The sequence below is a fragment of the Phalaenopsis equestris genome, unplaced genomic scaffold, assembly GCF_001263595.1.
Source record: "Phalaenopsis equestris unplaced genomic scaffold, ASM126359v1 Scaffold000450, whole genome shotgun sequence".
NCBI classification, from domain to species: Eukaryota; Viridiplantae; Streptophyta; class Magnoliopsida; order Asparagales; family Orchidaceae; genus Phalaenopsis; species Phalaenopsis equestris.
This window is the reverse complement of record NW_018164891.1, coordinates 516,517-543,678: the sequence shown is the minus strand read 5'-3', so window position 1 is coordinate 543,678 and position 27,162 is coordinate 516,517. Positions and strand designations below refer to the sequence as shown.

The 27,162-nt window shown below is 35.1% G+C and overlaps 1 protein-coding gene across 1 annotated transcript in view; it reads right to left on the bottom strand.

Moving 5' to 3' along the window:
- LOC110027805 (serine/threonine-protein phosphatase PP2A-1 catalytic subunit-like) overlaps window positions 1-25,282 on the bottom strand; it is a 26,702-nt gene extending 1,420 nt beyond the window's left edge. Inside the window, exons 1-5 of the mRNA XM_020729384.1 lie at window positions 24,726-25,282; window positions 17,727-17,841; window positions 2,698-2,806; window positions 2,550-2,627; window positions 1,484-1,675 (exon numbers count right to left, since the gene is read on the bottom strand). Coding sequence (XP_020585043.1) covers window positions 1,484-1,675; window positions 2,550-2,627; window positions 2,698-2,806; window positions 17,727-17,841; window positions 24,726-24,978 — 747 coding nt within the window. The 5' untranslated portion in view covers window positions 24,979-25,282. The remainder of the gene's footprint in view (window positions 1-1,483; window positions 1,676-2,549; window positions 2,628-2,697; window positions 2,807-17,726; window positions 17,842-24,725) is intronic.
- Window positions 25,283-27,162: the final 1,880 nt, after the last annotated feature.

Below are 27,162 nucleotides of genomic sequence, written 5' to 3'. Positions count from 1 at the left end.
AGCCTAAGATCTATGGTTTGAAGCCATCGATCAGGAAGGAGCGCCGAAGCCGAAGCCGAAGCGGACAAAGCGAAGCGTAAGAAGTAGTAGAAGATGCCACAGAAGCAGCGATGCCTAATAAAGAAGATCCAAATTGAACGAATAATAATACAAGCATAACAACCACTTTAGCAACCCAACCACTTTAAACCCAAGAATCCTTGTATTCCACAATAAATGAATTTTTTACTTTAGAATAAGTTCCATCTCCTTGCGAGCAGACCTGCGACATCTATCTGTCTGTCGATCAAGTCTGATATTCTTCAAGACATACTTCTTCTTTTCCACCATGTTCTTCACGAGAAGAGCAGAGAAGAATAAGAAGAAGAAACCAGACCAGCGCCGCAACTCGAGGTGGCAAAAAGCTTAAAAGGAAAGCATGATTGGAGATCCCCTGATGGCGTTGTTGAGCTCCTTGCAATTCCATAAGATGAGTCCGCCTCTTGTGAATATCAGCAGCTGCTCAAACATGTACCTTCCTCAAAGATTTCGAGTAGGACAGGACCAGAGCTCTAAGGTCGGTGCGAGAGAGGAGAGCCGCAGCTAAGGCAGAGACGACGGTTGACGAGGAGAGTCATAGCTAGGGCAAAGACGCGGGAAGAAGAGGATGTCCCTTGACGAGGAGATCGCATGTTGACGAGAAGAGCATAAGGGAGTAGAGGAGATTGCGGCTATGTCCCTTGACGAAGAGAGTCGCAGCTAGGGCAAAGACGACGCGACGAAATAGAGCGAAGTGATGAAGTGGCGCAGCTAGGATAGAGAAGACGCGAAGTTTTGCGCGAACGAAATAGATGCAGACGAACAAAGCTGTCGAAGATGTCGCGAACAAAGCAGAAACAGGCGCAGACGAACGCAGGGGAACGTAGCAGAAGCAAACGCGAAGTTGCGCAGGCGAACGAAGCAGATGCAAATGAAGATGTCGAAGATGTCGCGACGAAGATATCGCAGCTAGGGCTACTGCTTAAGGATTCACACGATTCTAGCTCTGATACCATGTCAATGTTTCGAGAAAAATAAGCTAAATTATGAATAGGCTCGATGTATTTTCCCTTTGGTTTCATTCCATTAAATAATAATCTTACAATTTATTTTATGTACGAAATAAAGTGCATAATCTATTTTAGGTAACTTAATAATACATATTCTCGATCGAAATATTCGGCTAAAAGGAAAATAAATCAGAACAAAGACATTAGAAATAATTTAAATAAGGAAACTTCTAATTATAGAAAACTCCTAATTTAGCTGACTGTTTTCTGTCCTTACTAATTGACACAAACGAATTAAATGGTATGTATGTAAATCTTCCCACTAAATGTGTTGTTTAAAAGAAGAGCATCATTTCCAAATTAGGCCAAGATGTGCCCTCGCCGTTATTTAAGAAGTTTCAAAAATTAAACTGATTAACATGGTATTAGCAGATTTGCATTCCATCGAAGCTTACCTGAGACCAATTATAGCCTTCCATGACCAACTGGTGAGCTCTCGATATAAGTGACAAACCGTTCTTGTGATTGAACTGTTGCGAAACGTCCTGACCAAATGTGTATCCAGCACCCCTCGGAGATATTCCCCAGCCACATCGATCATCTGGATCAGACCATAGAAGATCACACATAGGTCCTTCGTGTGGGACCTGCAACCCAAAAAAGCAAGTTAGATATGAAAAAGATAGGGGCATTTACATACATACCATCCAACTCTTATGTATTTACATATCTAACTACTAAACTTTAATTTTTTATATTCATACCACTATTTTAACTTTTAAAAAGTGAAATACACCTTTACATGCATAGATAAGGTGGGATATATGTAAAAATTGAACTTTAGGTGTTCGATATGTAAATACATAAGAATTGAGTATCATGTAAATCTTCCAAAAACATGTCAATGATGCCAACAACATCTATCAGTTATGGATAATAACCAGTTCAGGAAACACAGTATTTTTCTCTAAGGATGATGGAATATAAGTATGCCATATGCTAGTAAAAATCTTCTGTTCAAGAGAAAAAAAAAACTAAATAAAAATAAAATAAAATAAAAAATAAATATGTTACAACTTACCAAATATGTTTTATTTCAATTAAAAATATAAACAAAATAAAATAAAAATAAAAAATAGAAAAAAAAATCAAAAGTAATCTCAAAAGGTCCTTTAGATAAGATATACACATTTTTTTTTTCTTCCAAATGCTCATATGGCACGGGATTAGTCCTTCCTAGGTCATTTTAGTCCTAAAGTTTATAGAAGTGTTAAATTAGTCCTCAGAATATTTCAGTGGGAGCTAAAATAGTCCTCGTTGGGGACCGTTCTAACCTCATATTAAAAGAATATGAAGATTAAATTGACACTTTTGTAAATTTTGGGACTAAAATGCTTGTATTGAATAAGTCAGGGGACAGTTTTGACACTTCCATCAAATAGAACTAATTAAATGACAAACTTCCCAGATGCATGCCACTTTTAACTTTGCACTTGATATAGACATTACTAAGTGACACACCTCTTGTATTCGATCCAAGGCCCGGATATTGTCTAAGGTGTCCAAGGATGGAGACAATCCGCCATGCAAGCAGAAAATCTACACCAAATAAAAAAATGTGCATAAGAAACAATATAAAGGAAAGATAAAATTGATATCAAGAGCAAACCTGATTCTCAATCAGTGCTGTAAGCGGAAGATAATCAAACAGATCTGTGAAGTACTTCCAAACATTTGCATTTCCATATTTTCGCAAGCATTCATCATAGAATCCATAACTGACGCAAATTTCAAACATCAATGTCTAATATTGTAAGATGTTGAAACAAAATCATCGATGAGTCACTCATACGCAAATTAATTCAAATGAAATCTCTCAATAATTCATTGAAGAACCAAAAAATGAAATAGAAAGAGCTAAAGCTACCAATTTTGTACTAGAATTTTACAAGCAGAAAAACAGCCATGTTTAAGGGATCGTTTGGGGCTAATGCAACTGTTTGTAAAGTTGTTTAAGCAGTTGATGTAGGAAAAGTAGTTGTTTGTGAAAACACAAAACATAACAATATGGTTAGAATGTAAAATGATGAGCTCAATCATGTAAAGTTGTTCTGGATAGAAAACTTTTCAGAACACACTTTAAGGCTGTTAGCCAACGCCAATGTGGTTAAGGTTTGAAAAGCAAAGCTGACAAAACATATCCGAAAGAAGGCAAGTCAACCATAAAAGAGTATTTTCTTTGCCTCTGGGCTTCAGAGACAAAACAACAAAATATGTTGTTAATAAGTTGGAAAAAAAATGAAGTTCAAATTGCATGAATGAAGAAAAAAATAAATAAAAATACATTTTCCCAAAAGACAAATGTAAAGTGAGCTACATCATTGATAGATAAAGCCGCTTGACATCAACCTTAGCCTTATCCACTCAAGCTTCGGACAGGCAGTGATGGCATATATTAACAAGCTACCTAAGCCAACAAGGAGTTATAGCTTAAGAATCAGTTTCTCCAATCCTCTTTACTGGTCGTTAAAAAAAAAAGCCCCTGGAATCTCCCTCCCATATCTTATAAAAGCATCACTATCCTTCCTACATCACAACCACATCCCTCGATTGTCAAAGCATCACATTTTGTGGAAAGTTCAAGCGACATCTCAATAGGCCTCTGATCTTCTTTCCAATAATTAAACAAGCCTAACCCATTAGTCTTCCCCTGAGGAGGGTCGGGTCCAGTTCAGCCTCCCCATTAAATCGGTTTGGCCAATTTAAGTCCCAAGCTCCTCCTGAGTAATCTTTTCAGTATCTTGTCAAAGCATCTCTACATCGCCTTCTTCAGGTTCACCCACTTGGTAATCTTTTCAGTATCTTTTTTCCTTCTATGCCTCTGCAAGTTTTCCCACCACAAGGAGAAGCTCTTCCTTAATTTGATGGTTACAAATTTTACACTTTTTATCTTCTGGCAGTTCAGATCCTCTCAACTTATTGTAGTCATTCAATAAAGTCATATGGATCCACACCTCTATCGAACTCTGGTAGATCCACCTTATTTTGAAGTCCTTGTCTGTGTCCTCCATATGTAGCCTCCTCGCTCGGCCTCTTCTGATACTGAAGTCCAAAGCGTCGGTATCAGTCTTCCTCATCACTGAAGTCATCTCCATGGAAGGGACTCAGAACCTCGTTCTTTTCTCCCATTGAACTCTCCATGTCACAATCGACGTTAATCTCCCCATGGGTTCCCTTATCAATCTTCGCAAGTCTCTGTTGAAGACAACTGGAGCTCTCGTTGTATCTCTTTTTGGGTAGACTCGGGCTTGTATCTTCTTGGTGACATGATTAAGGTTTGGGATTTATGAGAGTGGAAAGGGTATTTGGTGATGAAAAAGAAAAAAAATTGGTGGAGATGTTTTGAGATATGGCGTATGCCAGGAAACCATATAATAGAACTAGGGTTGTGCTAGCTCTGATACCAATTGATACTGGAGTTAACTCAAACCACAATAAGGGAAACAAATATTATTACTCAAAAGCAATCAAGGTTACACTCAAGACTCAAATCAGGAACGAAAACACAACAAAATGCAATTCTCTGGCCAGGGCGCGATGGGATTGGTAATGGATAGTGGGAATAGAGGCTGAGATGAATAGTGGTAGGCTGGGAGGGTGTATATGGTAGGCGTTGTTAGTAGGAAGGCCAGGAGCGTCAGCTCAGTGTACGTGTAGGAGGATTGGCGGGTTAGGAGCTATAGCAGGGAGTCACTGGAGATCGTATGATAGCCGCAAGGGGTGCGTGGGGTGTTTGGTGGCGATGGCAGCAGCAACAGTGAATTTGGGCATATGGCTGGGCAAAACAGGGAAACAGGAGAAAAGATCAACACATGTGAGATGGTAGCAAGCAAGCCAAGGAAAAGGGGAAGTATACACACCACCTCAGGAAGAGTTACCATTGGAGCACTTTTTTGTCGTCAGATACAACCTAATAAGGGAGAAGGGGGACATTGGAAGCTGTCCAAACAAAAATATCAACCAAAAAACTAAATCATAACACAGAAAGCAGCATATTTATAATAAGGATGACTAGGAGGGAGAAACCCCTCCCCTCAACCCTAAGTAGGATTGGGTCCAGCTCAGCACCCCCGCCCCCCCACTAACCGGTTCTGGGACCCAAGCTCCGCATCACAAAGCTTACCTACTTTTCTATTTAGTATCCATGTTAGCATATGGTCTTTAAAGTTTCCAATAGTTGTATTATGTTAAATTGTCATGCTATTGTTTAATAACTCAAATAAGGCAATCGAAATAGGAGAGAAAATGTTGTGCAAGCCATAATAGATAATAGTTTAAATTATGTGACCATTGGAAAAAAGTTGATAGGAAAGAAAATAACATATCCGCTAAAAAGAATAAAAAATTTTGACCATAAAATAAAGTGGTGGAATTTAAAAGTTGACAAATTATTAATCTTCTAAGATATATGGGCATTCACAAACATACCACATAATTCTTATACATTTACATAACTAACACCTAAACTTTGATATTTACACTCATACCACTCAAATCTTTCATAACACAAAAAATACAATTATTTAGCTTTAAAAAAATGAAATACACCTTTTCATGCATAGGTAAAGTGACATATATGTAAAAATTGAAATTTAGGAGTTATATATGTAAATACATAGGAATTGAGTGGCATGAATGTAAATCTTCCTAAGATATATTGTTAAGAGAGGCAAATTAGAATTCTTTAGGTGATCCAAACCTAATATGGGATAAGATGGCTTGTTTCATTAAAAGAATTGATAAAAAAAAATTGTTGGAGTCAAGAAATACATCATAAATTAATAAGAACACTTTGTGGAATGAAGAGGTATTAAGGTTTATTAGTAGTAAAAGTTAAGTATTATCAAGACTTATGATAATTATAAATAAGCTATAGTCTTGTAAATAGAGAAGAAAAGCAAAAACAAAAGCTATTGATGATTTATATTAAAGGCTTAATACTAATGAAGGAAAATAGAAGATATATAAAATAACTAAGATAAGACATAAGAGATCTAAAAAATATGATTAATTTAGATGCATTAAAAGCAAAGATAATAAGATCTTGGTTAAAGATAAAAATATAAAAAATAAAAATTTACTTTAAGAATTACTAATGAGAGTTTTAAGGAAGAAAGTATTTTGAAAGAGCATAACGAACAATAGAATGAAGTATATTATTTAAAAAAAAAAGGCTTAGAGTTGGATCTAAAAAGCTGTTTAAAACATCACCTCTGATTTAAATGAGTCGCATAATGAAATTTGAATAATTATGGAGGATAATGCAATGATTTGGTTACTAAATATTTAAGAATTTAAAAGTTAAAAATAAGTCAAAGGATAGGAGAATAAGATTTTTAATAAAGATGTAAAAACAATTATGTTGTTCAAGAATATGCTAATTATATAGGATTCAAATTCGTAAGTAGTACCCTGAAACTATGAGAGAGAATAATGAAATATAGGCTTTAAAAATTACAATAATTTTGGAGAAACCATATGATTTCATGCTAGAAATATCAACTATAAAGCTCTTTTTGTATTAACTAATTAATGAAGATGCATAGAAAACAAAGAAATAATATTCATATGATTTTTGTTGATTTTAAGAAATTATATAATCGAGTGCCACAATAATTGATTTGGTCTGCTTTAAAATAGAAAAGAGTGTTGAAGATATGCTAATGTCATTAATGAAATGGATGATTGAGCACTAAATACTATTAAAAATAGTGTGGAAGAAATCAAAGAATTTTTAATGAACAAATATCAATATTGAGCCAATACTTTGTTACAGGTTATGAAGATACTAATAAAGATATTCAAAGACAGTTACCCTAATGTATGATCTATTCACAAATTATATCATTTTAATTGATAAATATTCACTTAAATAATTTAAAAAAATAGTGGTAAAAATTTTTAAGAGAAAAACTTAGAATAATTACATAAATATTGAAAATATATTATGTAATTTTAGTGGTATGATGTCAACAAATATCGTTAGAAGAAAAAATTAGGTTTTAAGTTTGGATCTATTAAACAAAAGAGTAAAGATATCGATGATATAACTTCTAATGCGGAAAATGGATGGTTAAAAAGGACAAATACCTAGAGAGTTTTTTATGATAAGAGAACATCACAAATGTTTAAGATAAATTTAAAAAAAAAGAATTATTATGCTTGTGATGCATGCATCCAAATGTTGGGCTGAAAGAAATGTCATTGATGTTTAAGTTGATTGTGATAGAAATAAGTATATTTGGTCATCTAGCTTTTTTGTATTAGGAGTGTTGTTTCTCTTAATTTGTGTTCTACGAGAACATTATTTAGAGGAGAATCTGCAGATGGAGTAGACCTTGAATTAATGGACTCTAAAAGAATAATAAATGTTTTTAATGATGAAAAAAATGGTAACAAATGCAAACTCATTGGAGTAGAGCTAAGGAGACTAACTATACAACTTTATCATCAATTGTGTTTCTTAGGTTAAAAAATTCTTTAACAAATGGAAGGAAGCATAGATTGGTTCATTGTGGGAAGAATGATAGACTATGAAACTAAGCTTTAAAATGACATTAAGTTAATACATGTGATGACTTTAGAGACCAATTTATCAATACGATTCCCATGGATTTTAAGAAGTTTTAGTGAATGCAATTTTGCACCATAACATCTAATCCATTAACTTTTTATTTTATTTTATTTGCACATCCTTGGCATCACTTGCATTTCCCCTAGCCATAAAAAAAGCAAACCAATTTTGAAACTATAAGCATTTATCGTTAAAAAAAAAATTAATGGCATTGTTTCTTAAAGAAGCATGCTAGGAGAAGTTGATTCATGGTAAAGGCCGTGACAGATTGTAATTATAGATTGCATTAAGATAATTCTTCTAATCATAAAAAGTGAAAAAAATATCAATTATTTTGTGGAAAGACTTAGACAATAAAAAATGACTTAAAGATACTCGGTTGAGTGGGGAGCACTTGGTGGTGGGCTCCTTGTAGTGGGGATGGTGTGAAATTTGTTGGTTATAATGGGGGGAGGATGTGGAGAACGCTTAGAATGGGTTGGCAGTGATTAGGGTTGAAAGAGGAGAGCTTACTTGATGTGGTTTGAGAGGTGGCCTCGATTAGATGATTATTTATGAGCCTTGATGCGAAGGAAAGCTCAATTAAGGCTTGCAAAGGGTTTGTTGGAAAGGTAGTAAGGTGGCAGAGAGGTTGAGAAATTTATTATGCAGTTTGAAAGATCATAGATGAGAGAAAGTGGCCTAGCGTTTCATTTTAGTTGAACTCGATAGGCCTATAATGGAAGAATTGGGTTTTAATGGGGAGCAATACCTTCGGAAAAATGCTAAGAGTTGTGAAAAGATCTGGCAAGCAAGTGGTGGTGTGGAGATGGATTTATGGAGGTTGTTGGTGATGCATGTGGAAGATGGGCGAGTCATATTAGGGTTAGAAATTTGCATTATGGCCGTAAAATTTAGATCTAGTTTTAATAATAAAGACAAGAAGGAAATGTTGTTCATGATAGTGGGATTGTGAGAGGTCGTCATGAAGGAAAATCTTCACAAAGAAACACAAGAAAACAATAAATTGGAATATCACCAAAGGAGCAAGAGTCAAGACTTTGGCCAATAAGCCTCCAATAGAAACTTAAACCTCACCAAAGCTCACGCGGCAAGAAGGATGACCAAAAAACAAAGAGTAATGGTGAGTGACCCAATAGAGTTGTCGACTTCGGCTCAAATTTTTTTACTTTGAATTCTTGAAGAGCATAGAACTTGCTTTACAGATTAATTTTCAATCTGAGAAGCTGAGGGCTACTAGAAAGATTACCATAATTCACCTCTTTGGCAAATCTATGAAAATTCATTAGAAGAACTTACTGCAAGAATCACAAGTATTTCAATCCAAATTCAACTTTAGTAAAACGAACCATCTCATAGGTGTTTTATAATATGTTAAATATCACACAACATGGAAGGAGATGGTTAGTCAGTGGTTGTGACGCTGGAGCTTACTGCCCGTGGTGCTTTAGCAGCCACAATATTGTGGACGTGCTACTGTAGCCGCGATCCCCCTTTCCTACTTAATTCATTTCTTTCCCTTTCCTAATGCTTTACCAATATAATTCCTTTCCTTTACTACTTCAATCTTATTCCTCTCATTGACTGTACGGGTGCGTTTGTTTTGGCTGTGGCTGTACGAAATCGTTGTTCAGAAGCTACTGTAAAGAATATGTTGTTCAGGAGCTGACGTTTCAAAGACAGTTAGTCTGTTAGAAAAATTCAATTTTGAAAGTGTTCTCTATGGGTTAATCTCCGCAATATCCCTCATGTTTTTTGTAGATAGTATGGGTTTTTTCAAAATAAGTAATTCTTTCCTTTAACTGTATAACCCAACCCAGATAAGAAGAAATACTAAAATAAGCAGTTATCTCATTAAAAAACCGTGGTTTAATTTTATCATTGCAATAAAATATCATGAATACTATCTTATTTTAGAGCATTCCTCCCATGAAGGCTTTTCTTATTTGAAGAATACCACTTGATAGCTTTAAGATTGATTTTTGAGTTGTGTGATTCTGTTATGTTCCGAACCCAAATTAATCTTGTATGGAATGATCTCCTATACTGATAAATTAAGCATACAATGTGAAAACTCTATAGATGAAAACCAGCAAGCCATGGAAGAGAGAGAGAAATATGGATCTTAATTCTATCCATCACATTCATCCACAAACCATTTTCACCACCACCTTCTTGGTTAGATCTAGCATCAGGAAGCAGGAGGGAATACCTGCAGAGTGGTAAAATCTAGCAACGAATTTGGCGTATGAAGACAATTTAATGTCAATTTCCCCCTCCAATATTCTCGCCTCCTTCCTTAGCTCCTCCTAACTGGATTCCTGAACTCTAGACTCGAATCCATCATATCCACTTCCTCTTCCTCTTCTTATACCCCTCTTCTCCCTAGGGTTACCCTTAGCAACAGTTGTAGTAGATGTGTGTGGTTCGACAACAGTCAAGAGGAGGAATCCCTAACGAGGAATAATGAAGATTTTATGGCAGTGAATTTTCGCTTTCCTCTGCTCTTCTAATCTTCTGGTAAGTACCAATTACGATGAGAGGGAGGTGCGAGAAGGACTGACCGAGAGGATGATGGGAGGGCTTCTTGTAGATGGGGCAACGACAGAAGTAAACGCTTTGTTTCGTTGGGACGCGGAACAGCTTTGGCGTCCTTATTTATATTAAACCGCTGAACCCAATTCGGGACGCAAACAGTTAAATTGATGCAATCAAATAGGTGAAATCAAGGTTTGAAAAAAAACTTGGTTCAAAACTCTGAAACAAATGCACCCTATATCTCTTTCCTATCATACTATTTACCTATTTTATCTACTAATCTCCTCTTTATATAAGTATTGTTTTCTGAGATTCAAGGAGGAGGATTTTGGATGATTGCTAATTTCATATACTGTGTTTGAGATGTTCTTCCCCTCTGGGGGATGTATCCGACGACGAGAATGTGCTCCGGCTATAACTCGTCTGAGATGGTGACCATCTCCAAGGGTCCGAGTGGTGCTTCAGCTGTAGTTCTACCCTAACGAAACATTTATCTTTCCGGAACCCCCTCTCCCAAGCAATTCAACAGTCGACAGCTTGTTGTCCTCCCTCCGATTCACCTTCAACAGGCCGCCAGCCCTTCTGTACACCTTTCCACAAGCTGTCAGCTTGTTGTTCCTCTCCAGCTCAACTTCAGCATCCTGCCAGTTGACCCCTAAGCCTTCCAACAGTCGTTTAATTGTTGTTCCCCCTTCCTTACAGTTAAACCTGATGTCCCTTCCCTTGTTTCCCTACTAATGGCCCTAGTTCCCTTTCCCTGCTACTTCCAACAACCCCACTTGCTACCGTCACCGTTATTGGACTCTATGTGTTGTGTCTTTATACTTGTGTTATAGCTTATTGTCGTGATTTCATGTCGCAAAAGTCTCATTTGTACCATTTCGAATTCAGTAATAAAAATTATATTTTTTTTTGGTGGATTGGGTATTTTTTCTATGGTATCATTTGGTATCAGAGCTAGCCCAATCCTACTCCTATCCAAGGATTCCCCAGCATCCGCCCCCACCCAAGCCACCACCTACCAAAATTTTTCCGCCCTAAAAGCTTTGACGAATGAAGTCGAAATCCCCCAACCCCGGGAAATTGACGCGAGAGCTTACTTTCCACGGGACTGTAGCAGCTACAGTAACCCCGTTCCTACCCCAGCCACAGTAACTGCGGTCCCCCTTTCATATTTAATTCATTCATTTCATTTCCCGAGGCTTTCTCATTATAATTTTTTTCCTTCTCTACTTTTTTTCTATTCCTCTCCTTGCCCATTATATATCCTTTCTATCCTACTCTTTACCTATTTTATTTACTAATCCCCTCTTTATAACGTTGTTGCTTTTTGATGTTAGAGAAGGAGGTTTTTGGATGATTGTAGATTTCATCTACTGCCTTTAAGGCGTTCTTCCCCTCCGAGGATTGTATCTGATGGCGAGAAGGCACTCCAACTGTAACTCGTCTGAGGTGGCGGCCATCTCCAAGGGTTCGGGTGGTGCTCCGGCTGTAGCTCAACCCCAACGAGACATTTATCTTTCTGCAACCCACTCTCCCACGCAGTCCAACAGTTGCCAGCTTGCTACCCTCCCTCCGGCTCCCCTTCAGCAGGCTGCCAGCCCTTCTCTACACCTTCCCACATCCTGCCAACTTGTTGTTGCTCACCTCCAACATCCCGCCAGTCGACCCCTACACCTTCCAACAGTCGTCTACTTGCTGCTCCGCCTTCCCTACAATCAAACCAGTTTTCCCTTCCCTTGTTTCCCTACCACCGACCCTAATTCCCTCTCCTGCTACCACCAACATTCCCACCTGCTACTGTCACCCTTATTGGAGTCTGTGTCTTTATGTTTGTGTTGTTGTTTGTTGTTGTGATTTCATGTTGTAAGAGTCTCATTTGAACCCTTTTGAATTCAGCAATAATAATTTTATTTTTCCTCCCGTATCAGGTTGTAGCCAAGAAAGGTGTTGTGAAGAACATACACGAACATGGCACTGACACCATGTCGTGATTATAAACAGTATGATATGAGACAATATGGATACTATGTTGTAAAATATATGATTTCTATTTTTTACTAAAGACATCACAACATTAAATGTAATATCATAAAAAAAATTTACAAGGAAGAAAAATATGATTAATAATAAAAAAATGTGTTATTAGTTGAACACTCATTAACTAATTTTGGTTGTCATAATTTTATAAATATCAATATTACCTTCAAATTGTAAAAAAATAAATAATAAAAAATAAACAAAATATCATTGTCATCCTCAAAATAATGAAACAAAATTTGCATTTTGATATCTTCCAATTTCATCTATTCTAATTAATGTATATCCACAAAAATCTTCACAACTTAATCTACCCTTAAATATAATCCAAACCCCCCTTAGGTAAAAGACAAAGATTAGTAAAAAAATTAGCATAAACAAATATTAAATCTTCAGCGAATTAAGCAATGATTTTGTTCTACTTTAGTGAATGATAGAATAGCATGTACTCCAGATTCTTCCACTATAAAAAGAGAAACATAGTTGAGCTAATGATTTAAAAGCTAAATTTTTTCATTCTTGGGTAACTAAGTCCATAAATCATCCATCAATTCTTTAAATTCATAGTGCTTCTAAAAGTTATGGGGTTATAATCAGCACAAGAATCATAAAATCCAAAGAAGTTGACAAATGCCAATTTAACCATTGATATATCTTTAATATTTGAAAAGAAATATTTCCAAGTTTGTTTCTCATATTTAATATATTTGATTTATGAGAAATAACACAATCTGGAAATTCACTTAACCAAAAATGACTACAATACCTAATTAAATAATGCATCAAATATGTGAGATTACAATTTATGTAATTAAACAATCTAAGAGTAAAAAAAAAAATTAAACGTTTTCTGGGATTTAGAAAGTGAGCTAAGCAACAAAGGGGAGTTATGTTTTTTTTCATATCTTTATACAAAAAAATCATTTACAACTTCATAAGAAATAGAGTTCTCTAAATCGATATTTCTCTCATATCGATATATAATCTTTTTTCATCTTATCGAATCACACATATCATACACAAGATAAAGAAGGCATATTTGTTTCAACAACTATTAATGTCATATGTTGATATGTTGGCCCTGTAAAAAAATAATAATATAATCTATCTCATCCCATAATTGATCATCCAAGATTATTTTTTTCACAAAATTTGCCTTATTAAAATCATTTTTATGATATAAGCTCTGCGTATCACTAATCATGGCGCTTTATTTCCACAAAAAATCTATCCCCTATTTTATGCATTGTTTCATAATTCTAGAATTTTTTGTAATTTTCTGCATACTTCTTGATTTTTATTTTATTTTTAATATAATTCTGCTTTCTATCATGTTTATCTATTTCTTAAATATAAGAAAACAAAAAAAAGAACTTTAGACTGGTTCCAAGGTAGATAGAATGCCTCCCAAAATGCTTGTCATAGGCTATTAAAGAACCATATAATGAACATTAAATTTGTATAGCCTTCAGCCACATTATCCACTGACGAGCTACCTTAAACAAACATCTAACTGATAAAGCTTCTATAGTCAAGACTACATTTGAGAGCATGGTTAGACCAACAAGGATAAGAAACCCAAATATTATTGCTAAACCAAATATAAAATTACAACCAAACAATTGAAATAGGAAATAGCAGCAAACACGGCACACAAGAAATTTGAAATTACAACAAACTATGACACAAACTCAACTACGGTGGATCTCAGGTAGTGGTAATCGGTGAGGGTTTGGAAGGTGATGGCAGGATGGTGGATGAGGTGGTTGGCAAGCAGAAAATAATAAGACAATGGTTTCCCAGATTCTAGAAAGCAAGAAAAAGGGGATTAACATGGAATGGCTGTCCGGGAAAATGACAGCAAAAGGGGATGGTTGGAAAGCAACGACAATGAAGATGGAGGATTGAAATGGCAAAAGGAGTAATGATGGAGAACTGGGTGCCGGCAGTAAGTAGAAGGGGGAAATGTGATTCCTAGAACACGGTTGCAAGTCCAAAGGGAGGAGTGCGAGGTTTGGAAGGCAGCAACAACGTGGACTGCAGAAAAACAACCAATGAGGGCTGGACATTTTTCGGTTGGCTGCAGCAGGTACTACAATGGTGGAAGCGGAGGGAAGAATGTTGAGGTAAGGAAAGTTGAGGATAGTCACCACCTCAGAACGAGATATAGTCTGAGCATCACTCGCCTTTGAATTATAGCCATATAAGAAGAAGCCAGAGAAGTCGACTGCTATCTCGACATTAAAACACACCAAAACTAGAAAAAGACTCTAGAAAAAGTAAGAATAAAAGGAAACATGCTAAAATTTAGGAAGAAATGGAAAGAAGAGCCCTTCGTTCGGCTTTTCTTGCTTGCATGAACCTGGAGCCCATCTCACTGTCACTGGATCGCGAGACCACATGACTCCTACAACTATGGAGTTCGCCTATTTGACACTCGTGTCTGTCTCCCGAAATCGGTAAAGCTTCAACATCATTCATCGAAGCTTCTATCTCCTCATAGTATAACATCAAGTCGAACTTGTTGAAGATAATAGAATTGGCGTAATCTCATGGTAAGCCAATCTTGTAAGCACTGTCATTCTAAAACACATCCTGGAATAATAAGTATTTATCCTCTTTTAGCACAACCTGAGTTGAAGCTGCATATAAGTGTATATTCTTACAGCAATTCTCAAGCCGCTAAATATTTAATTTGCCTCTTCCACTCCTCGCACTTGGCAGGGTGCATCAGATAAACCAACTCTTCTAGAGGAACTAACTCGAGAATGACATTTGTGTTAAGTAGGACAAATCTCAGTAGAAACCACTCAAAGAGGTCTAGAGGTCTCTTCTTCTCTGGTAGAACTTGAATTCTATTGTAGAACTTTTTTTCCCACCAAACTCTTAATACAACTTCTAAAGTTGTGGTTTATCCCTCCTGTTTGGCCATCTGAATATGGGTACACTATTGGACTAAAGCCATCCAAAAGTAGCTCACGAGCTTTTTATTTCTGGCATATTGGACCACTTTTAGTGGTAACCACCCATAGGTTAATTGTTGGTCAGGATGCCCGGAAATTTCGTCAACAAGGGTTGTCCATTTTCAGGTATCAGCTTCTCAATTCACTATCTTCTAGAACAACCTACACTAATTCGGCTAGAGTCTCTCTTGTTGGCTCATCTGGAATCACCAACGTCTCTTCCGCATCGGCTTGAAGTTGAGGCTCATCTCTAACGTCTTCATCGTTTCCTATGTCACTATCTATTTCTTCAACAGCTCCCTGCCCAATGAAAGTGATCATTCCTCTAGTTAAGCAATTTGATTCAATATGTCTAAATTTGTGGCACTTGAAAAACTTATTGGCCGAGACGAATTTGGGAATGTTTGTTGGCTCCTCCTGTTCTTCACTCTGAACTAGTTTCTCATCAGGTGGTTAGTTTGGATGCTCTGTTTGGTGTGTTCTTGTTGCTTGATTATAGGGTTGAACTCCGCTATAAGATGTGACAGTCACCCAATAATGTTGTCTCTCTACTTTTGAAGCTCGGGTCTAAACAACTTGTAAAGAACTAGTAGGTAATGACGTTGCATCTCTCGTTTCATCTTTAGATCGGGTAATAATTTTACTCTTCTTTTCTCGATGTCGAGGAATCGAGATACACTTTTCCTTAACTTGTTGGCAGCCAATTTCATCATTCCATCTAGTGGGATACCCAGATACTCAAATATACGTTCCACTGTCCAAAACCACTCAATGAACTCGTCCGGATCCATGTGGTCATCAAAATATGGCAAATCCACATTTACTTCAAAATAGTGGCTCCTCCAATATTTCATACCATATCTTCGGGATAGTGGTTCCTTCATCACTGGAATTGAATGGAGTTGTGTGACCCCTATGGATGGTCTACTCTCAAAGGCGGAAAACCTCTATTGTAATTGAAAGATTTCATACAGTAAAGTTTTCAAAGAAAAATTTAGAATATCTCTTTGCGGATTTTGCATAAACAACATTATATCATTTCCTCACGATGATCTCTAACAATTGTTTCTCTGGTGGTGCGACCAGGGTTTTAGGTTTGAGAGGTGAAAGAGAGTGCACGGGATAAATTTAGGATGGGAAAGAAAAAAATTTGAGGGTTGATTTGAAAAATAGGCAAAGGGATGTGGGGAGATTGAGTTAGGAAGTGAGAGATTTCGGTAACTCTAGAATAAGACTAAGATTAAGCTAGTCTGATACAAAATGATATCGGAGTCAAACCAACAACGATAAGAAACCCAAATATTATTGTTGAACCAAATAAAAAATTATAACCAGCAACTAAAATAGGAAATAACAACAAATAAAACACACAAGAAATCAGAAATTAGAACAAATGATAACACAAACTTAACTAGGGTGGATCTCGGGGTGGTGGTGATCTGTGAGAGTTCGGAAGGTAGCGATATGGTGGACGAGGTGGATGGCAAGCAGAAAACTACAAGACAACAGTTTTCTTAATTCCGAATAGCAAGTACACAGCAGGTATCAACATGGAATGGCTGTCTGGGATGATGATGACAACAGGGAAGGGTTGGAAAGCAAAGACAATGAAGATGGAGGGCTGGAACGGCGATAGGAGAGAGGACAAAGGAAAGAGCTGTTTAGGGTTGTTGGAAGCAAGGAAAAGGTGGAAATGTGAATTTTGGAAGGCGGTTACAAGTCAAAAGGTGGGGCAAGGTGAACTGCAGATATACAACCAAGGAGGGCTGTTTCAAAGCCGCAACAGCAGGTGCGGCGACGGCTGAGGGAAGGATGTGTAGGACAGGAAAGTCGAGGATTGTCACTACCTCGAAACGAGATACAATAACCGGAGCAACACTCTCACTTGGATACAAAAAAACATACCAAAACTGAGAATACAAACCCTAATAAAATACATATATAGGAAATGATTATAAAAGAAGCAAGGATAAAAGAAAACATGCTAAAATTTAGAAAGAAATAGAAAGAGGGGGCCTTCCGTTTGGCTCTGCTTGCTCGTGAGAATCGAATGCCCGCCTCACAGTCATGGCATCGCGAGACCCTGCGACTTCCCCATCCGCCTATTTGACACCCACGTCAATATTACTATGTTATATGATAGTTACTTGCCAGCCTTATGAAACTATAAATAGATAAGGTAAACTTTAGGACAAGTATCTGAAAAAAAAAAAAAGGAGCATATGCGTAAAAAGTATATTTTATACAGTTCGAAAAAATAGTTGTAGCTGGAGAAAGAAATGAGCAACTCATGCAACAAATGTAATCTACAAACTGTTGAACAAGACTGAATAACCGAAGTATAACTAATGCAATGATCTCAATTGAAATAAACAGGTTAAAGCTCTCATTTCAGGCAAGCTGCTGCATGCAAAATAAAAATAAAAATGGTTTTTGCAAAGTAATATTAATAAATCTCAGTTTAGTTTATAAAAAGGCCCGTTTAGAGATCAAACTAAATGAACAAAAAAGAAAACATTTTACACTTGAGTTATTTGCCGGCTCTCATGGTTTCCTCTGAGAATTGTGATTCTATCTCTATAGCGGACTTTCAAGGCCACCAGTAGCGTTACAGTCTCCACTGAGTAATAACCACGGTCTGCATTTATATCAGTGAGCCACTATTATTGAACAGAAGTGCAAAACAAATTGACACTTGATAAAAAATATGAAGAATTCTATGCACAGCTGAAAATATTATGCCCCTCACCAAGTATTTTTGAAATATAAATAATGTTTCAAAGATAAATATACCGCATACACAAGCAAGAAAGAGAGAGAGAGAGAGAGAGTGCCCGGGAGTAAAAAGATTTGAGAATAGATATAGACACATGAAGCTAATGAAGGATGCTGAGCGTAAGGTTATATTTAACATGACTTACGAAGATCTCAATGTTCTATGATGGCAGTATATTTAGCAGATGAAGAAGATTGCAGTGAAGCATGGTAAAGCAATGATACTCGGCCATAGAGAGTAGTAAATCGAGGCTTTTAAAGTACTCTTCATCATCATTGTTCATGGTTATTTGCAAGAAAGAAGAAAGCACAACTCTAACTCCATGAAGGACAATATATAAATTAATAACTCTTTTCTTTAAGAGAAGAGGATTTGTACATAAAGAAAATATAGAAAATAATAAATTATTTTTCAGAATAAGGAGATTTATGCATGCAAGGCTCTCAAATACAATTGCATAACTCTCAAATACATATGGCGCTAAATAAAAAAAAAGTAAGAAAACAAATGCACCACAATATATACAATTGCACTACCTTTTTGTATAATTCCAACGCCTTCAAAAATTTTCATTGTCCCAACAATTCCTAACCAAAGTTTCATACATTCTCAATGGAGAAGGTCAGCAACCACCATAGCCCCAGACCGACGCATTATTTGTTGGGGTCGACATTGAAAGATACATAATGAGAAAAGAGGGATGGAAAGGTGGTAAGTAACCACGCCACCAACTCCAACCCAATCGAGTAGTTTGAATTAATCAAATGAAACTGAGAAATAGGTTTGATGTCATGTTTGGCAATTCAGTTTTTGGTATGAATATTTGCAAATTAATTTTTGCCTTCCACATGATTTTGTGTCTAATATAATCAACCAAATTAAAAATACTAATAATTATTCATTCATAATTTATTAGTCAATCAATTGATACGAAATACAAGTCCAAAATCCATAACCAGATATGAAGTCCAATCCAAAATTAAATTTTAGATTTAGAACCTAGTCCGAAATCAAAAGCAGGGATTCTAAATAGAGGAAGTATCCAAAATAAAATTGGACAATGGATCCAATCCAATTCAATGCACAACCAAATTTCATTAGAAATTCACTTATAAAAAAAACAAAATGAAATAGCATTTGGTTGGTTTGATTTTAATTATTGAAGGAACTCCCATTTGCTTGGTTTGTCAATAAAAAAGAATAAAACAAAGCATTTGGCTATCACAATAAACTAGGAAAACCACATCACTAAACCAAGTCATAACCAGTAGGGTCGGGAGATAAAGAGGGGATGTTGTTGATAAGCGCTCTGTTAGTAATTAGTAGCCACCGCCAGAACCAACATAACCCATCAACCTTTGTTGATTAGGATTGGGCTAGATAGCAAAGAGATTGAGGAAAGCTTAGAGCTATCAACTGTCCCCAATCTAAACCAACATTTTTTTTGTTGTTAGGCTTTTAAGAGAAACAATAAGTACTTACGAGGGGTATTTTTAACAGTTTGCTATCAAATAACAATTTCAACCAAAGAGCTTCAAAAAATTTTCTATACTCTAAAGACCTAAACAAAAAAAATTTAAAAATTGTAAGCAGTAAAACATCATCTTGGCCTAAGAGTCTAGATGCAATTCATCCAAACCAATCCATTGAACTCTGCTTTGCGTTAAAAAGAGTATATTGAGTCATTACAAAAGTAAAACTATAAGGCATCCTAGCTCATAGAACAACAATCATCAAAGGATAATAAATATTTGTAATTAGTTTCATAAACTAATGCTTAATTTGGTAATTCTTTTAATCTTCTTTTCTTTTTAAAAACACGCCACAACTTTGATTTGTACATTAATGTGTATTTGACATGTGCTATACTCATTATGGCTGACAAAAAGCTCTAGGAGCAGCATTTTCCATTTATATAGTAGTGGTGGTGACTTCATGCTTAGCAACCAAACATGACAAATAAAAAATGCTAAACCAAGTCCGAGACACATAAAACAAAAATTAAATGTTGACATCTTGTTAAGAAAAATTCTCCTCCTCTCGATCCCCTCTTTATAAATATTAACATGGTTTATGCAAAAATTTCCTTGCTCAAGAAATTGATCAAATTGTGATGGCTCAACATCATAATCTAACTATTTATTTAATTGATTGTAATAAATTATATTTCATACATTTCTAAGATTTCACAATAAACTTGCAAGGATAAATATCCACCAGAATGGGTGCATTAATATCTAATAAAAAAGGCATGGTCGTCATCTCCTATATCTTAACACCAAAAATTATAGTCATTTAAGATCTTGTAATCCACTATGCATTGCATTTAAACAGCCCGCATAAACATTTTCACTATCACTATGCCCCATATTCCTTTGAATTCATCTAGCCGAGCAAACTTGTACAAAAATGCCAGTACCGAGTAGGACACTATAAAGAAGCAAGATACTTTCATGATACTATCAACTTACTGCTTGAAGGTTAAAGCGTACAACTAGCATTAATTTCAAAAAGCAACGCTAAGAAAAGTTTGGGGTTTTTCATTTTTTCCCATCTAGCATGTACTCTATCTAGCACAAGCAACTCTATAAAATTTACTTTATTTAAAACAGATACATATCCAATTCCACGAGATAGATTTATTGCATTTAAGAATATAGACAGAACCGGCTAATCCAGAAAGGAACAGGCAAAAAAAAGAGGAAGATTTACTTATATACCACTTAATTTTTATATATTTACATATCTAATACCTAAATTTCAATTTTTACATATATAAATATGCCGCCCTACCTATGCATAGTTTTTTGAGTCGTACTGTGGCGATTCTGTTGTGGTATTCGTGTTATTGAGATGTTATTGGGGTATTATTGTGACGTTATTGCAATATTATTACAGTGTTATTAGACTGTTGTTAATGTGTTATTGTGGTATTATTTGAGTGGTATTTTGAATTGGTGTTTTTGCATGCAGGTTTTTTTATGGTAATTTGATTATGTAGAGGTGTTAATTTGATGTTAGTATAGCAGTATCTCAGTTGCATAACATGATCATTTTGGAGGCAACATGGTGTTATTTTGTTGTTGATTCGATGTTATTGTGGTGATATGTATGTTGTATCCTGAATATATTTTGGTGTAATAAAGGTGTTAATTTGTCCGAACATATTTGGTGTTACCATGTATATATTTTGTTGTTATTCTGTTATGAGCATATCTGTGTTGTATCCTGGGCATGTATTTTGATGTTATTAGGTTTCTAATTTGTCTACACATTTTGGCGTTATACTGGATATATTTTGGTGTTATTGTGAACAATATCTTCGTGTTATTCTAGACATATCTTTATATTATTCTAGATCTATTTTGGTGTTATTCTGGACATATTTTGGTGCTATTGTAGAAATATTTTGGTGTTATTATGAACACTTTTGACGTTAACAAAATGTCTTTCTTGCATCATCTTCTTTTGTAGGTTTTTGAACCCAAGAATGTTCAATTGTTGGTGTCGACCATCTATAGTGAGATATGTTCTTGATAATGGTCAAACACGCCTTGATAATGGTCAACCTATCTGAGAAAACTGTGAACACCTTGAAAGTTTTGAAAGTGCTTCAATTTTTTGATCTATCTCAATTTTTCAATTTCCTAACACTACACGTCCTAAAATGTTGGGATGTTCAGCAGTGTATTCAGGATGGGCGAGAAAGAATTAAGATTAGACTTTGACCAATTTGCCCTACTGATAGGCATACCCAACAGAAGAGAACCAAAACACTGGAATAAAACTCCCACTTGTGGTGTAACTGCGAGACAGATAAAGAAATACTTAGTGAAAGTTTTATCTATTTATCAGGAGAGTGCTCTATGTCATTTGATGAATTGTTTTTAAAGTTTCTGTTAACAAATTTATTTCTTCTTTCGAGCAACTTTAGTGTGCCCAAATGACTTTAGTGGTGAGAATGTACATTTTTTTTTCCTTCTTTTAATTGGTTTGTTGTCGTTTGTGAGTTTTTTATTAACCAAGTGAATGTCATCGTCACAAAATTAAGGTTGAATCAGTCATTGTGCGATATCAATGGATTTATTTTTCTACTCACGGTTAGTATGATGTTTACATCATTTTAAATTTCTTTTTTTAGTCAAAGCAGAGTATGATTTCTCTTTTTAAGTCAAACCAAATTATGATTTAACTTTTACAGAGCTCCGATTTTATGAGCATACATCTATTGTTACTTCTGCTGCACCTGAGCCTAGGCCTCGCATGTTGAGGTGGCCAACAAATGTGAGTTGGGACTCATACCTGATACATCAAACTTTTAAGAAGCTCAACCCTGTGCGGAGTTTTATCTCATTAAATAATTTTATTCTTTTTTGGAAAATTCAGTTTACGTGTGATTGTAATTATGACACGTTATAGGTTTAAGATACCCTTCTGGATTTGAAAGACGAAGAACACCACATGCTCACTTCTGCAGTCGTAGGACAACCTAGTCCAATTAAAACGCCTAGTTATATCATCCATGAAACTCATTTCATACCACAATCACCAATTTCATGTGATGTGAACCCTCTCATTTCAAGTGACATCACTTCGCAGCCAACGTGCATAGGGGTCAATAAAGGATTTGAAGAAATTATTCAATTACTTAGAAATCTAGAAAAAATTCTTTGTGAATTTCAAGAATCAATAAACAGTAAAGCATTCAATTTACAAAATAAAGTTACAGACTTGAAGAGTTAAGTTAATAAATTGGAAAATATAATAATGGTATAGGACGGGAATTCAATGAAGAAAGAAACATATCAATCCTCACTTGGTTGTATAATTCGAAGGGTTAAGGCCAGACAAAAAAAAAGGAAGAGAAAATTGAGTTTCTCGTACACTACATTTGAGTTGCAGAGGAGGAAAACTAAATCTGTAGATGTTCAAACAATAAAAGATGTTGTGGAACAACATGCAATAAAGGATGTTGTGGATACTTTATTCGTTGGGAGTGAGAGGTTACTTGTAGATATTGAACGAACAGAACAAACAATAAAAGATGAAATCGATGTTCAAAAATCAACTCAACAACAAACAATAAAAGATGTTGTGGAACAACACACAATAAAGGATGTCGTAAATACTCCAGTTGTTAAGGGTGACGGGTTATTTTCAGATATTGAACAAGTAAAACAAACAATAAAAGATGTAGAATCTCTAACTCCAGTGAGCATTACAATCACGGATAAGGAGAGAGATCTCCAAGACAATAGGATAGAGATTATTTAGGCAAATGATTATGTGACAGATATTTTATGAAAAAATAACTCTTGATATTGTGTACCACAACTTTTAAGTTGACATTAAAGATTATTAGCCTTGTCCAGCTCAGCCAGTCAGCTCAGTCAGCGTCGATTTTACCAGTAGAACAGAAATACCTCTTGAAATGCAACAAGTAATTGATCGATATTGCAGCAGATGGAATGATCAGTATGTAAATGTTCATATTTCTCTGTTATACAAAACTTTTTTATTTGAATATAATAAAAACTATGTGTTAACGCTGCAGAAGTGATGTTATGATTGATGTTGGATATATGGTAGTTAGTTGTGCTGGCCTTGAAAACATACTGTTAAATGAATGGTTTGATAACGAACACGTCGATGCTTTTGCTCTAATAATAGATAAACGAGATTAAATCGCAGAGATTAAATCGTCGACATTATACATACCATTTCTATATGTATCACCACTACATTGGATAATTATTCAAGTTCAACAATATCTTATAAATTTAATGTAGCATTTATTTGTATACTCATCCCATGATGACATTTATATCAATTTATGCAATATATAAAGATACACACAGATCAATCTTCATAGAACACATCAAAAAGGAAAATGTCAAAAATGTAGAAATTATATTAATTTCTATTGTTGATAAACAACCCTAGATGTTGTTGGTGGCGCATCTAAAAGAAAAAATGTTCCTCAAAGCATCATAATAACACCGTAATAACATCAGTCTAATACCATCACAGAACTGTCATAATATCACTCAAATAACACCTCAATCACATTAATAAAGTCACAATACCACCAAAAAACAACATAATAATACCACAATAACATCTCAATAACACCTAAAAAAACCACAATAATATTAGAATAACATTATAATAACACAACAAAATCATCGCAATAACTCTTCAATAACGTCACAATAATACCAATCCCAATAAGACCAAAATAATACTATAAATTGATGTCGACATTTCAAATGCAGCCAAACTCAACTCCATTTCAAACTTTTCGTCACTATTCTCAGATTCTATCACCTACATTTCAAACATTTCATAATTTTTTTTAGATTTCATCACCTCCATTTAAAACTTATCATCATTTTTTTTCAAATTTCATTATCAATGTTTTTCGTCCGACGAGAAAGAGGAACTAAGAAAATCGCTTTGTGAAATCCTACCTGATAGCATTAGTAGAAAATGAAAATTAATTCGGCGCAAAGAGTTTTTTTAGATTGAGTCGAGTCGGGTCATGCATTAAAATATAGAATTTTTCATTTTTTATTCAATAGGTCCGCCGCGCGAAATCCCATTTGGAGTCTGGATGCATAGCTGTATCCGGATTCTAGATACAATATTTTCTAATATCCACACTTATATAGAACACAAGCAACCCCATAGAAGCGACGACAAAACCAAACAATTTGAAACAAAGCAAGCTAATCTCCCGCACTAACCCACGTAGTCTCCCATAAAGAGATAATTGGTATCCGGAGCTTCACCGCCGATCTTGAACAGTTCCATCAAATCATAAAACTGGCCGTGTATATCCCCGCAGACGGTTACAGGGCACTTCACCGGCTGCACGTTCCATTCCTCCATGAGGACCGCTCTCGCCTTCTCGCAGAGAGCCTTCACCTCTGCTTCCGTTAGAAACTTGCATTGCCTCAGCTGCTCGATCTGACGGTCCAGATCAGCATACGAGGGCATCTTTAGTCACTCCTCTCTCTTGACGGCCAGATCATCGATGGCAATCGATCCTGCAATCGTTTGATCGCCCCCGCAGCCGACCTTATACGAATCAGAGCATATTGGGGATTTGGGGTCTAGGGTTAGGTTTGCGAGAGAGGAGAGGAGGAGGAGGAGGAGGAGTAGGAATGGCTTGATCCTTATCCCCCTGCGCTCGGAGCTCACCACTTAGCCGTCGGGGCGATCATTTCAAGTCTGCGGCGGAGAATTAGGATGCATACAGAAGAATTTTACATTGATATCATCTAGAGAAATTGATTTTATATTTCACGATAATATATGTTCATAAATAATATATAATTTTGGGACATATATTTTTATGTTATTTCGCATTTATCAACTAAAATTTAATTTTTCATATAAATAATATTGTTATTGTTAATTTGAAAAAGTGAAATGCATCTTTGGTAAAGTGGAATACAGCTGAAAATCAAAATTTAGGTGTTAAATGTGTAAATATATAGGAATTGTGTGGTATGCCTGTAAATCTTCCTATAATTTTAGCATATTTATGTATCTAATATTTGAGCTTTAATATTAACTTTATGTAAAAATTAAAATATTATATATATATATAATATGAAAGCTTAGGTATGTATGTATGTATGTGTATATATGTATGTCAATGTATGTATGTATGTGTATGCATGTATGTATAATTAGGTATGTGTATGTACGTATGTATGGGTATGTATGTATATGTATGTATGTATGTATATTTATGTGTCTGTATGCATGTATGTATGTGTATTTATGTATGTGTATGTATGTATGTGTATGTAACCTTAATGCTTTAAATTCACACATGAAAAGTTGAATTTCACTTGAAAAAAATTATAATAAAATTAATACAAAAGATTTGAGTGCTACAAGTATAAATATGATTGTTTAGGTATATGATATAAAACCAAATAAGAATTGTGTGTTATGTAACCGCCCCTAAATTTTAATTTTTTAAGTGCACATTTACATGCACACCACACAATTCTTATGTATTCACATATCTAACATTTAAACATTACCTTTTACATTTATACCCAATATTAAACTTATAGCTGAAGGGTTTAGTTCATAAATTGGTTTGCATTAGACTTAGGTTCAATATAACAAAAGTGAACTCATGATCAAACTTGCATGAGGATTTGGTCCCCAACCAAAAGCAATACATTCCAGTAGGTAGTTTTTTAAACATCCATGTGCTGCATGAATAAATTTGATAAAACTGATTCCATAAATGGATTTTCAAGCAGGACTCAATTTGAGTAGCATGCAAATAATGCATATAAAAAACTAATGGGGGCATTTACGCATATGCCGCCGATTTTCTATGTATTTACATATTTAATAACTAAATTTTGTTTTTTTTACATTTATATCAGCCAAATCTTACGTATCACATCAACAATACCAACATTTTAAGTTTTACAAAGTGAAATACACTTTATGTTTATAGGCAGTGCTATGTACTATGCATGTAATTAAGAGAAATTTACATACCACACATTTCTTATGTATTTACATATCTCACACCCAGATGCTGATATTTACATTCGTGACACCTAAGTCTCAAAAACCTACGCGTGAAAATGTATATTTCTCTTCTAAAAAGATAATCATGATGATATTTTTAATGCGTTGCTAAATATTTGGGTGGTATGCATGTAAATATGAATGTTTAGGTGTTAGATATATAAATACGTAAGATTTATGTGGTATGTATGTAAATGCTCCAAAAATTAAAGTTTAGGTGACATATATATAAATAAATAGGAATTGAGTGGTATGCATGTAAATCTTAAAAAACTAATACATAAGTTACATAAAAAATTTCTCTTTTAAATCACAAAGTAGGCTTTTAAAAGAATCAGGTTTTTTTTAATAATCTAAACTCATCTAGAGATCTCTCTAAATTCAAGAGCTTTTAACAGGAAAAAAATTTTGTATCATGACTCTAATTAGGGTTTGTCACGTGCACAGACAAGCCCATCTTAGTAAACAAAAATTAATTTAATACATTGATGAATCTGTTTGTATACGTGACAAATCCTTATTAGAATCATGATACAGTTTTCATCAGGCTCCTGATGCAATATTTTTTTTTCTTTTTAACAGACCCATGATTTGAACTACAAACCATAAATATGG